Source organism: Schistocerca piceifrons, chromosome X (genome assembly GCF_021461385.2).
Source record: "Schistocerca piceifrons isolate TAMUIC-IGC-003096 chromosome X, iqSchPice1.1, whole genome shotgun sequence".
In the NCBI taxonomy this organism is placed as follows: domain Eukaryota; kingdom Metazoa; phylum Arthropoda; class Insecta; order Orthoptera; family Acrididae; genus Schistocerca; species Schistocerca piceifrons.
Genome location: NC_060149.1, coordinates 128,196,322 through 128,212,006, shown reverse-complemented (window position 1 = coordinate 128,212,006; position 15,685 = coordinate 128,196,322). Strand labels below are relative to the sequence as shown.

The following is a 15,685-nucleotide window of genomic DNA, read 5'->3' as shown; positions in this document are numbered from 1 at the left end:
AGGTAAAAAAAAAGCAGCCACCAATAATGTGGCACCATCCATGGTCCGAGAGTGGGACGTGTCTCCTTCACATCTCTCACAACGTAATGTATACAGAATGAGATTTTCACTCTGCAGCGGAGTGTGCGCTGATATGAAACTTCCTGGCAGATTAAAACCGTGTGCCGGACCGAGACTCGAACTCGGGACCTTTGCCTTTTGCGGGGTCCGCACCTCGTGGTCGTGCGGTAGCGTTCTCGCTTCCCGCGCCCGGGTTCCCGAGTTCGATTCCCGGTGGGGTCAGGGATTTTCTCTGCCTCGGGATGACTGGGTGTTGTGTGATGTCCTTAGGTTAGTTAGGTTTAAGTAGTTCTAAGTTCTAGGGGACTGATGACCATATATGTTAAGTCCCACAGTGCTCAGAGCCATTTGAACCATTTGAACCTTTCGCGGGCAAGTGCTCTACCAACTGAGCTACCCAAGCACGACTCACGCCCCGTCCTCACAGCTTTACTTCTGCCAGTACCTTGCCTCCTACCTTCCAAAGTTTGCTTGGGTAGCTCAGTTGGTAGAGCACTTGCCTGCGAAAGGCAAAGGTCCCGAGTTCGAGTCTCGGTCCGGCACACAGTTTTAATCTCCCAGGAAGTTTCAACAAAATGTATAATCGAACAGAACATTTCTCTCGACTGCCAGTGCGTCACTGGGCCCACCAGCCCCTTACTCCTCCACCGACTCACCTCCGGCCTCTTCAACTTATAGCTTTTGATGCTTGATCTACAAATTCACAAAACTTCTTCCATGCTGTACATAATCACATCTTTTCACGAAGCTTCACATTGATTTCAATCGAATTAATATTTTTTTTTCTCGCGCAGCGACTCATAACTTACTAAACTCCCTCTCTAGCATCTCACAAGTGGCTCTGAGCACTATGGGACTTAACATCTATGGTCATCAGTCCCCTAGAACTTAGAACTACTTAAACCTAACTAACCTAAGGACAGCACGCAACACCAAGTCATCACGAGGCAGAGAAAATCCCTGACCCCGCCGGGAATCGAACCCGGGAACTCTCACAAGTGCGCGCAATCTAACAGAAGACTCGCCGATCGCTGGCAAGAAACTGCCCATCTGGAATGTTCAAGATAGTCTGTGATATAGCAGTCACCGAATATTGTTGGTTGTTTACGATTATTAGTAAGGGTATCTATAAGGGTACAATCACATTTTAAGTCATCATTTGGTAAAACATAGTCTATTACAGATATTAACATGAATTATAGATTGTTATAATTCAAAACCCATGTATAAAATATGATCCTCTTCTGTGTAACCAATTAAGGTGCAGTTATTACAACACTATATCTGTATTTGGAAGATTTTGGATTCAGATAGTCGTCCATTCTTACTATGGTCTCCTGTTGTTTCACCAACTCATTCGTCATGGCTGCCAGAGTGATTTTTGTAAAATGATTGTGGGACATTGCTTCCCAGCCCTTGTCCATTCGCTTCATCTTTTCGAGGAGAGGCGCTAAATTATAAGTTTCCATCTTTCTTCAACTCCGTCATTAATGAGTCGCTTTTCGGCTCTGTTCTGCTACTGAAACGTTTTGTTTAGTAATCTCGCTATGCACAAAATAAAATATCGAACCATGTAGCGTTAGGTATTTGATTCATTCTCTTGAGTAAGCAATTTTTTACTCTGTTGTCATTGCTTGAATTTTCGAAGGTAGGATAACGCGTAATACCTTGGTATGAACTTGTTACCGAATTTATATGATACTGATAACATCTGTACGGAGCAACTCTATACACTTACGTCGCAAGCTACCATACGATGTGTGTTGGAGTATCAACTGTCGGTAAGCCTTCGTATGTGTCCTAAATTTGCCGTTATGGAAATACTGCGAAGGTGTGTATAGAAATAAGTGCTCCTTGCAATGTTTTCTTTCATAATTTTAACAGTAAGCCTTTACAAACATATGTTTCGTACAATATCCCGCCGGCCGTTGTGGCCGAGCGGTTCTAGGCTCTTCAGTCTGGCACCGCGCGACTGCTACGGTCGCAAGTTCGAACCCTGTCTCGGGCATGGATGTGTGTGATGTCCTTAGGTTAGTTAGGTTTAAGTAGGTCTAAGTTCTAGGGGACTGATGACCTCAGATGTTAAGTCCCATAGTGCTCAGAGCCATGTGAACCATACAATATCCCACTGCTCTTCGTTCTCTATGTTTATGTTGCTCTCGCACTAACTAAACAAGTCTGACAAAAACAGCAATCCTTTCTGCATTTTCTCTTTCCATTCGCTTAATTCCACTGGATAAAGCTGAAAGCCTTATAAGCAATAACAAAGAATCGCTTGGACGAAAGTCTCGTAATTGCCTTAAGTTATGGATGCATTGAATATTGTGTCCATAAAGGACGGTACTGTGCGTGCTGTGACTGTTAATAAATACATGTAAAACAGTTTTTTGCGTCAATCACTTATTTATTTCTATGCTTTTCAATGGATCACACTATTATCTTCAGGTGGAGAAATGTTTACTCATATAGCTTGTTTTAGTGAAGAGCACAGAAGCCTTTCCACCGCAGCAGACCAAGCGCAATGTGTGTTATGTGGAGTCTTTTGCTCATGATTTTCTTTTTTTGAAAAGGCACTTTCGAGGTTAATAATCAGAATTAGTGAAAAACATAATCATTTATGCTTCCTCCTGCCAACCCAGCATGTACAAATTAGCAGCATACCGTTCAATGATGCACAGAGCACTAAAACTCCAACAGAGTGAAGAGAACTTCGAGAATTAAATAATAATCCTAAAACAAAGATCTGCAAGTAAGAACACACACTAACAGACGATTTACTTAAAAACAAAAAATGAAACACAAGAAAACCACATAAACGCCTTCCGATACAGAACACCACTCAAATCTGCAATAGACCCCCACAAAAAATATACGGGACATCCATTCGACAGTGCAGAAACCAACCTGAAGATACTACACAAACTGAACAAAAGACACACTGTCTGTGTATGAAGAATTAGAAATCTGTATTCACAGAAAGAAACTAGGGAAAGATCTACTGCACGAAAATAGGGAAACAGGCTCAACCAACTTTCTCAAAACCTTTTACAAAGTTCTTAAAGCATTCTCACAATTTACAATTTCAATGAACAGCAATTAATGTGACCACTCCCATACATTTCCCAGTAAGTTCAACCTGCAATATATACGTACAACCCGTTGTAATCTTTTTGTAACAAGTATTTAATATAATAGTTAAGTTGCGCACATTTCCGTTTGCTGTTGCAACGCTTCCATATTTTTAAAATACAAGAAAAACATTGATCTATATGTAACTACTTAATATAATAATTGAACTGTGTACATGTCCATATCCTGGTGTAACCCATTTATACTTTTAAAATGAAAGAAAATCACCTAATCTTTTATCTTTGTATCCAGTGTAAGCAAGCATATCTTTAACATGTACAATATCTTAGAACTAACAGCCTAAACAGAATGTACAGTCGAGAGGACATAGAAGAGTCAGTAGTACAAAGACTTTTTACGACTGTACTACCCTTGTAAGTACAATTTACTGTCACTGATGTTTTTTCTCCTTAAAGTGCCTAAAAATTTATCATTAGAAAAAGACGCAATATGACCTACTATGCCCTTGGTCTGCTGCTGTGAAAAGGCATATGTGCTCTTCACTAAGACCAGCTATGTAAATAAACAATACTCCACCCGAAGGACGTTGTGCGAGGCATCGAAACGCATATTGGTAAAATAAATAAGTGACAGGCGCAGAAAACTTTCATTTGTATGGATGAATTACTGTGTCTTAGGTTTCTTACAATGAGTCTCAGTCTGCCATCTACCATCCCCATAAATATACAATGTGTCACAAGAGGAATGGTTAGTATTCAGTGGTACGACAGGAACGATCATTGGAATCAAAACGTCTTGTAAACATGGGCCCTAAAATGCATATCTTAAGAGCTATGAGCACTTCATGATCTTCGACAGTGTGAAACGAATCTCTTCTACTGCAAGCTCTTTGCTTCCTATATTTTGGGAGGAAGTAGTATGGACCAAAACAACAAAAAAGTCTAGGAAATATGAGCTCTAAAATCCATACCTTAAGAACGATGACACTTGTTCAATAGAAGAGATGTGTTTCACATTAGCGAAGACGAACAAGTGTTCATAGCTCTTGAGGTACTCCCTAAGAGCTTACGTTTACTGGACTTTTTGTTCTTGTGTTGATTCATACTACCACCTCTCAAAATATGGAAACCAAAGTGCTTGCAGTAAAAGTTATTTGTTTCACAGTATCGAAGATGGAGAGCTCATTGCTCTTAAGGTACGCACTTTAGAACCATTTTTACTAGGCTTTTTGCTTCAAATGATGGTTCCAGTCGTATTGAGAATATTGACTGTTCATCCTGGGACACCCTGTATTAATGTCGGTATTTCATCTCAAAGGTACTTCTAGAAATTGGAGGATTGTGTCTGATTAGCGATGATGCTATCGAACAGCAGCAGGTGCTTTCGTATATTTACACGTATTATTGCTTCTGTTGAGGCCATGTACTCAGAGTTTCTACGTAGCGAGGTGGAGCAGTGGGTAGCACACTGGACTCATATTTGAGAGGACAACGCTTCACATACCCTTCCAGCCACCCAGATGTAGGATTTCTGTGATTTCCCCAAATCACTTAAGGTACACACCGAGATGGTTCCTTTAGAAGTGCACAGCTAATGTCCTTCGTCTTCCTTCCATAGTTTGAGCTCGTGCTCCACCTCTAATGACCTTATTGTCGACGAAACGTTTCGCAAAAATTTTGTGATGATCCAAGCTCCTCATATAAAACTGTGTAGACGACGTGTGAACATTTAGGTTTTGTGCCCTGCCTGTGATTCAAAATAGGCAATATGTGTATTTGTTTTGAATCCAATGGCCAAGTTGTTCCAACCACGCGGCCATAGACCGCGTTTAACGAACTGCGGTCTAAGATTCTCATACTTCTAGCGTCTACCAATCACTAAGCCTCAAAGGGTACCGCCATCTACTGATGTCTCGTGCGCTACCGAGCCTCACCTAGTTCTGACGCCCCAGTATCCTGTCTGCCAAACCCTCGTCGGTTATTTTACTATCACAACAGGACTCGAGCGCACAGCTGCGTCTTTTTTAGCCTCGGTACAAACGGAATCCTCTGTCTGTTTGTCTGTCCGACTAGAAAGACCCCCTTTTCTCACGAACGGTTAGAAATATCAAGTTGAAATGAATGTCACATACTAAGGTCTGCAGCCTATTGACGGTATAAAAAAAAAAAAAAACTTGTAAGCCAATGCAATAAAAAGATAAGTTATTTTCCATACTCGTAAACTCACTCATCAAAATCTATGGGGTACTTCCCTTTGACGTAAAATCACGAAATTTTGCAAGAAGCAAGGTTTAACAGTATAAAAGTAAACGAGAAAATCCATCCATTTTAATTTGTAATTGTATTACATAAAAATATTTTATTGTGATTGGAAACTTACATTTTATTCGTAAACCGTCAAAAATCTGAAGAACTACTGTAGGGATTTCGATCTGATTTCCAGGAATAGGTAGAGTGATTAACGAGGAAGTTTTGTGTGTATAATGAGCTGATATTTCGTGGTCACTGGCTGAGCCACGATGAAGTGAAGTCCCCTGCCGCTGTGAAAACGCTGCCTTTGCCATCTAGCGAGAAGAGGCGTAAGGCCTGACTTCCGCGCCACGCCGGCTCATTCTCCTTACAAACATTCCATGACAGTCTATGCGTATGACGCGTACAGTGTATGTAACTTTTCAAACTAAAGAAACTGATGCAGGATTGCACTTCCAATTTTTGGGATGAGGTTTCAGTATCCCATAAAATATCCACTGAGGTGTGCAACAGAACAGTTCTGCGTTTGCGCAGCAACTGTAGCCCTATGATCGGCTGTAACGTTTTCCTGTCTGGACACTTTTGTCAAATTTTATCAGTTATCGCAAAAGCGAGGGGGGGGGGGGAGACGAAGTCAAAGCATCTGAAATTGTTAGCTAGCAAATCATGTTAATATAACTCCGAAATTAATAATTAAATGAAAAATTGCGATAGCGAATGCGAAATCACACAAAAAATTTAGCTTAAAACTCAAAATTAATTCCTTCTCTAAAGTCTTGTAATTGCCAGTATCTGTATCGATAACAGGGAAAAATCAACGAGATTCTAGATTCTGGTGATGGATGAACTATCAGTGTACAGTGATAAGTCAAAACATTAAGACTACTGTTCACTGTATGGTACTGCGGGCGCGTCTCGTATAACAAATCTAAGGGAAGCAGACACGGATGGGGGATCACCATAGCGAAGAATTGGGCTGCAAATGGCAAAATCCATTAAGATAAGCGACTTTTACAAATGGCAAATTATTATTACGCAGAGCCTGTGAACGAGCACCTCGAAAACGGCGAAGCTGGTCGAATGTTCACGTGCTACTGTCGTGAGCATCTATGGAAAGATGCAGGACAGTGAAATTACCATCAGGCGCTAAATGGCTGGACGTTCACGACTGTTCACAGAACGTGGGGTGCGGAGGCTTCTCTGTTCTTTAAAGTAGTATAGATAGTGATGTAATGCATCTGTGCCGAAAGAGCACAATGCTGGTGTACACCGTTCATCGCCCTACGTTTTCACATGTTGTCCAAACGACATCGACAATTAAGATCGCAGTGAGTGTGGGACCATCGGGTTTCCACCGTCGATAAATGGAAATGTATCAGCTCTTCGGTAGAATCGCTTTTTTGAAGCACTAGGTCGATGGTAGTCTCCACAAACGCCGTCATCGAGGTGAACGGGGGCTCGAGGGAGCAGTATTATGCTATGGAAGACATTCTCCTGCGTTTGCATGGGACCTGTGGCAGTAACCGAAGGCACGCTGACAGCTGAGAACCACCTGCATCCCTTCATGCTTGATGTCGTCCCCGCCGGCTGCGGTAGCCGAGCGGTTCTAGGCGCTTCAGTCCGGAACCGCGCGACTGCTGCGGTCGCAGGTTCGAATCCTGCCTCGGGCATTGATGTGTGTGATGTCCCTAGGTTGGTTAGGTTTAAGTAGTTCTAAGTTCTAGGGGACTGATGACCTCAGATGTTAAGTCCCATAGTGCTCAGAGCCATTTCAACATTTGATGTCGTCCCCGACGGCGATGTCAACCATGGAACCCATTCGGATCGCTATCGGGCGCCATCACCGCGTACTCAGATCAGCGGCCAGTTATTTACGCGAATTACATGACCTGTGCGTGGACTTCTAACGCAGCATACCCAACAAACCTATCAACAGATTGTCGGGTCCCTGATACGCAGAATCGGTAATGTATTTCGTTCCAAAGACTGACAAACAAGCTAATAAGTGGTCATAATGTTTTGGCCGATCAGGGTGCGTAACTTTTTTAAGTTTCTCGCCACCGTGACCAACTGTGATACTCCGTGAATACGTATATTGTCTTTAGTATTACGGAAGTCCATAAGCACACGAGAACGTTTAATTTGTTATGTTTCTCTTCCTTAGGCTTTCGTCCCTCTGTACATACACGGACTGGACGCCTACAACAGCGAGGACTACGCCATGGTGACCCGCTACATGGAAGAATCTCTCGAGGAATACCTGAGAGCGGACGCGGACTGCAGAGCGTACTGCGAGGGCCCCTTCAACCACGGCTGGTTCCCCGACTTCACCTCCGCCATCTCCAGTGAGTTGCCACGTCGCACCCCTCGCTAATACCCTTATTCGGCTTCCCGCTGAAGTTCACGCGGCGTCACGCGTCATATCGCATATCAAGACACTAATGGATTTGCATGCATGTTCAGTGTCCCTCTCGAGGCAAACTGATTTCATTACCATAGTAGTAAAGTTGCATAAATGACACCCACACCAATTGAAACTTACAGATTATCGACAAATTGATTTAATTGAAAGTAAGATACAGAGAACAAGCCAGATGTGACTCATATTTGACAGTTTCGTCTATTTCAGATCATTACACTTACTGCCTAAAATGCAAGAGCAAGTGTACCGACAAAGTTAACACTGTCAATGGGGAAACGCATGACGATCTGCTGCAGAACCATTATCACTACCTGCAGTACGCATATTTCAAAGGTAAGATGAGACTTAACAACAATGTGACTTAAGATTAGTATATCTTCCAGCATTTCTCTCTTGACTTCTGGTACTTACAAAGAGACCACACGGTAATTGGATTTGTGTAATTTTGTATATTTATGGTACACGAAGTTCAGAATGCAAATATCAATTACTCAAAGCAATTCGAAGCAATACTCAAAAAATCTTGAATAAATCAACTTTGAAATATTCCCAGCGTCTGTAATACCCTAAAATGCAGTTGATTTTTCGACAGGCAGTGTGGCTCTGTTGTAGAATCGTCACCTACCAAAAGGGTAGCGTGGATTCACATCCTCGCGATGCAAAATTTTCAAATAAAGATGCGTGTTCTGCCAGCAGTTCACTGGAACGTAAAATGCATAAGGATGGAAAAAATCTGTAGCGGCCGAGGGTAGTAATCGTTGGTTCGAGTATTGTTTCTGGACTTTTTTTCGTTTTTATTCAGTTCAGTTTCAAATACCGACGTGGTTTAAACATAAAATTCATTAAATGTGTGCTAATTAACACATATATAAATGTATGAATCTGAAAAATGCGCGTCTTCTTATTTCTAAAGACATATCGCATGCTAAATCCAGTTTTTATAGCAAATATAAATTCTTAATTACCGGTATTTTATAAAAGATTGTTAATAAAAACATTTAAGTTTAAAAAAAACATTAGAAATTAATTTTGTTTCGTCTTTATGTATTTTACCCTTCATGGAGCACCTTTGTTTAAATATTGACCACGGTGAGGAATCGAAACTGAGCCACCCACAGTTCAGGCAAGCACAGTACTACGTTGCCACGCTGCCTGTCGAAAAATCAGCCAATTAAGGTGGTAGTGATTAAAACACCGGATGTATATTCGAAAGGAGATGTACTCAGGCAGTCTTCCGACCATTCTTACTAAGGTTCACCGCTGTTTCACCAACTCATTTCTCACGAATGCCCGAGTGATTTCTGTAAAAAGGCCGAGACCGATTTAGGATACCATAGACGCTCGGAAAACTTCAAAGTCGTTTTTCTGGTCAGTTTTTTAGAAATACATCGAACTGCAGGGCACAATTGATGTTTGAGCTCAGAACTTTACATACTATAAATATAAAGAATTACAAAAATCCGATTGCCTTATTGTCCCCTTGTTAACCAAAACAGGCTGTATGATAACTCCTATGTAATGAATTCCTTGACATACCTCAATCAATAAAATGAAATTCTTCTTCTGATTGATTTGATGTGGCCGGTCACGATTTACTCTCTTGTGCCAACCTCTTCATTTCAGAGCTGCACCTTCTTCTCAGTTATTTGTTGAATATATTGAAAAACCTGTCTTCCTTCAGAGTATTTGCCCTCTGTGGTTCCTTCCACTTATTCCCTGATGTGTTAACACATGTCCTATATAGTACTGTTCCTTCCAGCCGCGCGGGATTAGCCGAGCGGTAGCTGACACGGTAGCTCAGCGTGTTCGGTCAGAGGGTTAGCTGCCCTCTGTAATAAAAAAACTGAGTAAATGGATCAACAACGAACTTAAACAGATGTCTTACGACGTCCGTCCCGAGCAGACGCAACGGAAAAAAAAGGTCTGCAGCTCGTGATCTTGCGGTAGCGTTCTTGCTTCTCGCGCACGGTGTCCCGGGTTCGATTCCCGGCGGGGTCAGGGATTTTCTCTGCCTCGTGATGACTGGGTGTTGTGTGTCTTTCATCATCATTTCATCATTATTGAAGCCGGCACGGCAGCTCAGCGTGTTCGGCCAGAGGATTAGCTGCCCTCTGTAATAAAAAAACTGAGTTCATCGATCAAAGACGAACTTAAAAACGGCTGTCTTACGACGTCCACCCGAGAAAATGCAACGAACGAAAGCGAACAAAATGAGATTAAAAAAAAAGAGAGTGGTCTAAGGCGCTGCAGTCATGGACTGTGCGGCTGGTCCCGGCGGAGGTTCGTGTCCTCCCTCGGCCATGGGTGTGTGTGTTCGTCCTTAGGATAATTTAAGTTAAGTAGTGTGTAAGCTTAGCGACTGATGACCTTAGTAGTTAAGTCCCATAAGATTTCACACACATTTGAACATTTTTGTTCCTTCCAATAGTTACCGTTTTTCCCACACTATTTTCTCACAGATTCTGCGGAAAACCTTTTTATCTTATCAGCGCACAGTATTCTTCTATTTAAGCACATCTCAAGCACCTCGATACTGTATTTTCCTATTTTCCCATAGTCTTTAATTCATGTAAATACAATGCTGTGCTGTAGACGTAAGTCCTCAGGAGTTCCGCGTTATCTATTCTTAGTGGTAGTAGACTTATTTTGTCGAAAAATGATCTCTGTCTGTTTGCATCTGCTTCGCACATTATCTTCACTTCGCTCGTAATGCGTCCTTTTGCTTCCAAGGTTTCATAATTCTTTCACTTTGTTTCTTACGTGGTCCCTAATTTTGATGTTAAATTTGACGGCAATCTAATTTCTGCGACTCCTACGTCTCTACCATTCTGCTCCCGAAGTGAGCATCAACTAAATGAACACCTTACTCTTTCAGTGCGATCCCTGGTTTCTTTTGTTTTTATCGCAATGGTCATTCATCTCTATGTAAGGCAGAGGTAACAAAATATTTCGCCATTCAGAGTTGAAAGTTGTAGAATGAAATTCAGTGGAAAGATTAATTACCTTGGCTTTAATGATTGCGATCCTAACTAGCTTACCATGCTCGTTACACTCTCTCCCCTACTAAATTATAACACAAAAGAAGACACGCTAATCAGAACTTTTTCAGTGTCTTATAACAATCCTCTCTGGTAAGGATCCCATACCGCATAGCAGTACTCTAGAAGTGGATGGACTGGTGCAGTGGAAGTAGCTTTTTCACTGGATTTGTTGCTATTCCTACGAGTTCTATTAATAAAAGGTAGTGTTTGAGTGTCCTTCCCTACAACATTTTTTATATGATTCTCCTATATAAATTGTTACTAACTGCAATCTGCAGATATTCAGGTGAAACAAGAACTTCTAAATTTGTGTCTTTTAAATTCTAAATTCGTGTCTTTTATCGCACAGAAGGAAGTCAAAGGAGTTCTCTTAATATTCACGTGGAGGATCTCACATTTTTATTATTCAGGCTCAATTGCAACTTTTTGAACCATTCCGATATCTTGTCTAAATCGTTTTGTAATTCTTATCTACTTTTGATAACTTTTCAAGATGGTAAAAGGAGGGATAATCATATTGTCTCCTAAATCATTTATATAGATAAACGAGAGCCAAAGGCCTATCACACTTCTCTGGGGAACGCCAAAGATAACTTCGTTTTCATTACATACTGTGACCTTTACAACAGGAAATTGCCCCTAAATGTCAGTTACTAACACTCTGCTTGCTCACAAAATTACGAGTCTGTACCTTACACCGGGTAGGTCTTTCTTTCGCCTTACACACGGCTGACATTCACCGCGACAGTGTTGTAATAAACAGCAGTCGCCGGCATCTCCGCTGTGAACAGTGAAGCCTTAGAGCTGGTACGGGGAGCAAGTCTTCCGGATCCGTTGTAGTTAGCTCCTAGTTCCAAGGATGATTGGTACTGTGTATCATAATGATGTGAAACGACACAATTTACGGTTTATTAACTTACTTTTTATTTAAATAAAGTCTCATGCTGATAATTTACAGATGTAGTCATATAATAGAAAAGAATATTTGGTTTGCTACTAAAAGTAGTCTTTAATATTTGTGGACTAAAAAAACTTCAGGTTTCTAAATAAAAACTCATTTATGGAACACAAGGAGTTATCCTGAAGGAACTTTTTAGTTCGCTACGACATTTAGATTCTCAGGTACTTTCTTTCATGCGGTAAGTGAGCAAATATTTTGGTAGCAGCTTTTTTCGCCCCATTCTGAAATAAAGTCAGTTTAAATGAAGAGTGGTTATGGACGTTTTTTTTCTTCTAGTATTGTAATTATTGTTGGCATTACTCCTGCCCTGCTGTAATACCGGATGTTCCAAAATTAATATTGAAGTTTTAAGGCTTTGTATCATTTATTACATTCAGCTTACGGTTATAAGTAATACATCAAATGAAAGAGCAACTAAAACAGTTTTTCTTACAAGTGTTCAATGTGAGCACCATTCGTCACTCGACACACGTCGAGTCGCTAGGCGAGTTCTTCCAAAAACTTGATCAGTGTGTCTGGAGTAATTGTTACAACAGCTTCAGTCCTGTTCCTTAAGTCGGCTAGAGCGGCTGGTAGAGCAGGCATATACACATGAGCTCCTATGAAGCCCCAGAGGTAAAAATCGCATAGCTTCAAATCGGGAGAACGTGGAGGCCATGCGAAACAATCTCTGTCATCCGACACCTTCCGACTGATCCAGCGGTCGGGTACAACGTTCTGTGATTCACCATTATCCAATCAAGGAAAAAGCCACACTTCTAGCTCATCAAGACAAGAAACACCAGCTACAGTTGCTTTACCGAAAATGAAAGGCTCATAAACTTTCAGCCGGGATATGGCACAAAAAAACATACAATTTAGGCGAGTCTCGTTGCAGCTGTACCATGTTGTGGAGGTTTGCGACCCCCAGATGCGTACATTATGTGTGTTCACATTTCCACTTAGATGAAATGTCGATTCATCATTGACGACGACACGATCCAGAAAATCTTCATCGTCGTGCACCAACATTTAGTTTGCAAAGATGGCATGTAAACTGTAGTCTGTAGGCTCTACTGCTTGTAACAACTGCAAACGATAAGGACGTAGTTGTAAGCATCTCCTTAAAAGTCTCCAAAGAGACGTTCAGCACATTCTTCAGTCACTCTTGGTCGTCCCGTACTTTTCGCTTTGCAAAGACAGCCTGTGTCTTCAAACTCATGATAACATCTACGGATGTTATCATCACTTGGAAGATTACAATGGAAATAAATACGGACCGCACGTTACACTGTAACAACAGATTCAGTCCCTGCGTACTGTAAAACACATAAAACATTCTTTTCGAATACTTGAAACGACATAAATGGAAGAGGAAATTATGCAGACCTGAAGAGGACGGCAGAAGACCGGACAGCCTGGAGAACTACCATGTGAAAACCTGCCTTTTGGCAGATCACTGCTGATGCTGATGAGTCAAATTGTGACCCACAATGAGGCACCTTCCAAACTCTGTCAGATGTTAACCACGCTGTTTAGCGCGAGTACATGTCGTCTCCACGTCATTCACAGAGATCAATCAACATCTGAAGTTGTTTACACCCCTTATATATCCTACCAGGCCTCGAACAACACTAAACACTAACAACAGTAATGCAGTGTAGTGGCCATTCTACCTGTGGCAGCATACTGCATAATCATTTATTGCCGGCCCGTGTGGCCGAGCAGTTCTAGGCGCTACAGTCTGGAACCACGAGACCGCTACGGTCGTAGGTTCGAATCCTGCCTCGGGCATGAATGTGTGTGATGTCCTTAGGTTAGTTAGGTTTAAGTAGTTCTACGTTCTAGGGTACTGATGACCTCAGATGTTAAGTCCCATAGTGCACAGAGCCATTTGAACCCAATAATCATTTATATACCCGCCGATGGTGTGTATGTGTACGAAGTTACATTGACGTCCAACCCTGCCTCGTGGGTGCTCCACTTTGTTTTGGTAGGCAATGTATTTAATTCTTTGATCAGTTATCTACAAGACCATCTCACTGGGTGCCAAACACTCCAATGTCAGGCTTTAGTGCAATGAAAACTTTGGTTCTTGCAGATGAATTTCGACAGAATATAAGTCCATATGCCACTATTGAATCAAAGAAAGCACGTTAACTCACTAATTTGCTTCTCAAAAAGACTTATAACGAAAAGATGTGGAAAAACAGCTGATATTAATTGTTTAAGGGATTCCGTAATGTGTTTTCTCCAACTTAAATACTCATCACTGTGTACAACCAAACATTTTGAAAATTCTGTCTCACTTCCTGACTCTTGCCCATACTCTAAATGTGCCAATGGTGCTACACATTTTGATATGCGTCACCTCATATGCTACTTTTTTTTAATTAAAAGAGATGTCATTTGCAAAAGTACAGTCAATAATTATTTTAAACGTTATTTACCATTTTTCCCTGTTCCTGGAAGCCCATTGTGGTTGATAATAATACTTTTCTCATCTAAAAAAGAGCTAACTCTGCTTGATGTGTTTTTAGTGAAAGATTTTTACATACAGCGATGAGCCAAAACAATATGACTGCTGCCCACCGGAAGACAGAATGCTGCCTGGTGCCTTTGCAGCACGTGGCGCGGTAAGCGGCGAAGCTGGTTGCCTGATCGCGTCCTGCTGTCGTGCGCATTTATGGAAAGTGGTTGAAGGACGGTGAAATCAGTTGTAGGTGACAAGGTGTCGGACGCCCACGCCTCATCACAGCATGGTCGGAGGCTTGCCCTTTATGTGAAACTGGATAGGTTGTAACGTGGCATATCTGACGACATAGTACATTACTGGTGCAGCCACCTGGCTTTTGGAGCGTATCGTTTGGGGTTCACTGTCGAACATTGGGCTTGGAAGCGATTAACCCCCACGTGTTCCCATTTTGACCCAACGACACAGTCAGTTACGATTGTAGTCGGTAGGGGATCACCGCAACTGGACCGTGGATCAATGGAAGTAATGGAAATTATAGTATAGCAGGATGAGTCACGTTCTTGTTACAATAGACCGACTGGCGTTTCCAGATCCGCCGTCATCTAAGCAAACGGCTGCTCGAAACATCCACCGCGCCACGGATACAGGCCGGTGAAGAGAGTATTTTGAGACGGGGAACATTCACATGAGCTCCCACTGGAACTGTGCTGTTAATTAAAGACACGATGATAGTTGTGGATTAGGTGAACATTATTGGGAATCACCTGCATCCCTTCATGTTTAATATCTTCCCCATTGGTGATGGTATCTTCTAGCAGGGTTGTTGTTCGTGTCAAAAACCCAGAATCGTACTAAAGTGATTTTAGAAGCGTGATAGTGAGCTCATGTTGGCGTCTTCACCACCAAATTTGCGTGACTGGAATCTAACCTAACTCCTCTGGGACGCAATCAGGTTCCAGCTCCACGTCCACAAACCATCGGCCCATAATCTGCGGGAACTGCATGACCTATAGGTAGACATCTAGTGTCTCATATCACCGGAAAAATATCAAGGACTTGTCGAATCCGTGCCACGCACAATTACTGCTGTATTGCATACCAAAGGTGGACCAGCACGTTACTACGTGGGTGATCGTAATATTTTGGCTCATCAATAACAACAATGGACCTAATATCGCTACACCAAGTGAGAAAAATACCCTCTGTTTACACTTATTGGATGACGTAAGACAAATTACTGCATTTTTTAAAAATCGAATCTCACTCTTACTAGAAGTACCTTTAATTCTATAAAACCTCAGTTTTCTAACAAAATGCTGTGATTTACACGCTCAAATGCTTTCGCCAGGTCACGGAAAATACCTACTGGTGCTGTTTTGTTATTTAATTCTTACAGTGCCTTCTCCT

General features: G+C 41.7%; 1 protein-coding gene across 1 annotated transcript in view; it reads left to right on the top strand.

Moving 5' to 3' along the window:
• The window catches only part of LOC124721836 (endoplasmic reticulum protein SC65-like), a 452,431-nt gene that overhangs the window by 269,345 nt on the left and 167,401 nt on the right, over positions 1 to 15,685 (top strand). Inside the window, exons 3-4 of the mRNA XM_047246962.1 lie at positions 7,564 to 7,744; positions 8,029 to 8,154. Of these exons, the coding sequence (XP_047102918.1) occupies positions 7,564 to 7,744; positions 8,029 to 8,154 (307 nt within the window). The remainder of the gene's footprint in view (positions 1 to 7,563; positions 7,745 to 8,028; positions 8,155 to 15,685) is intronic.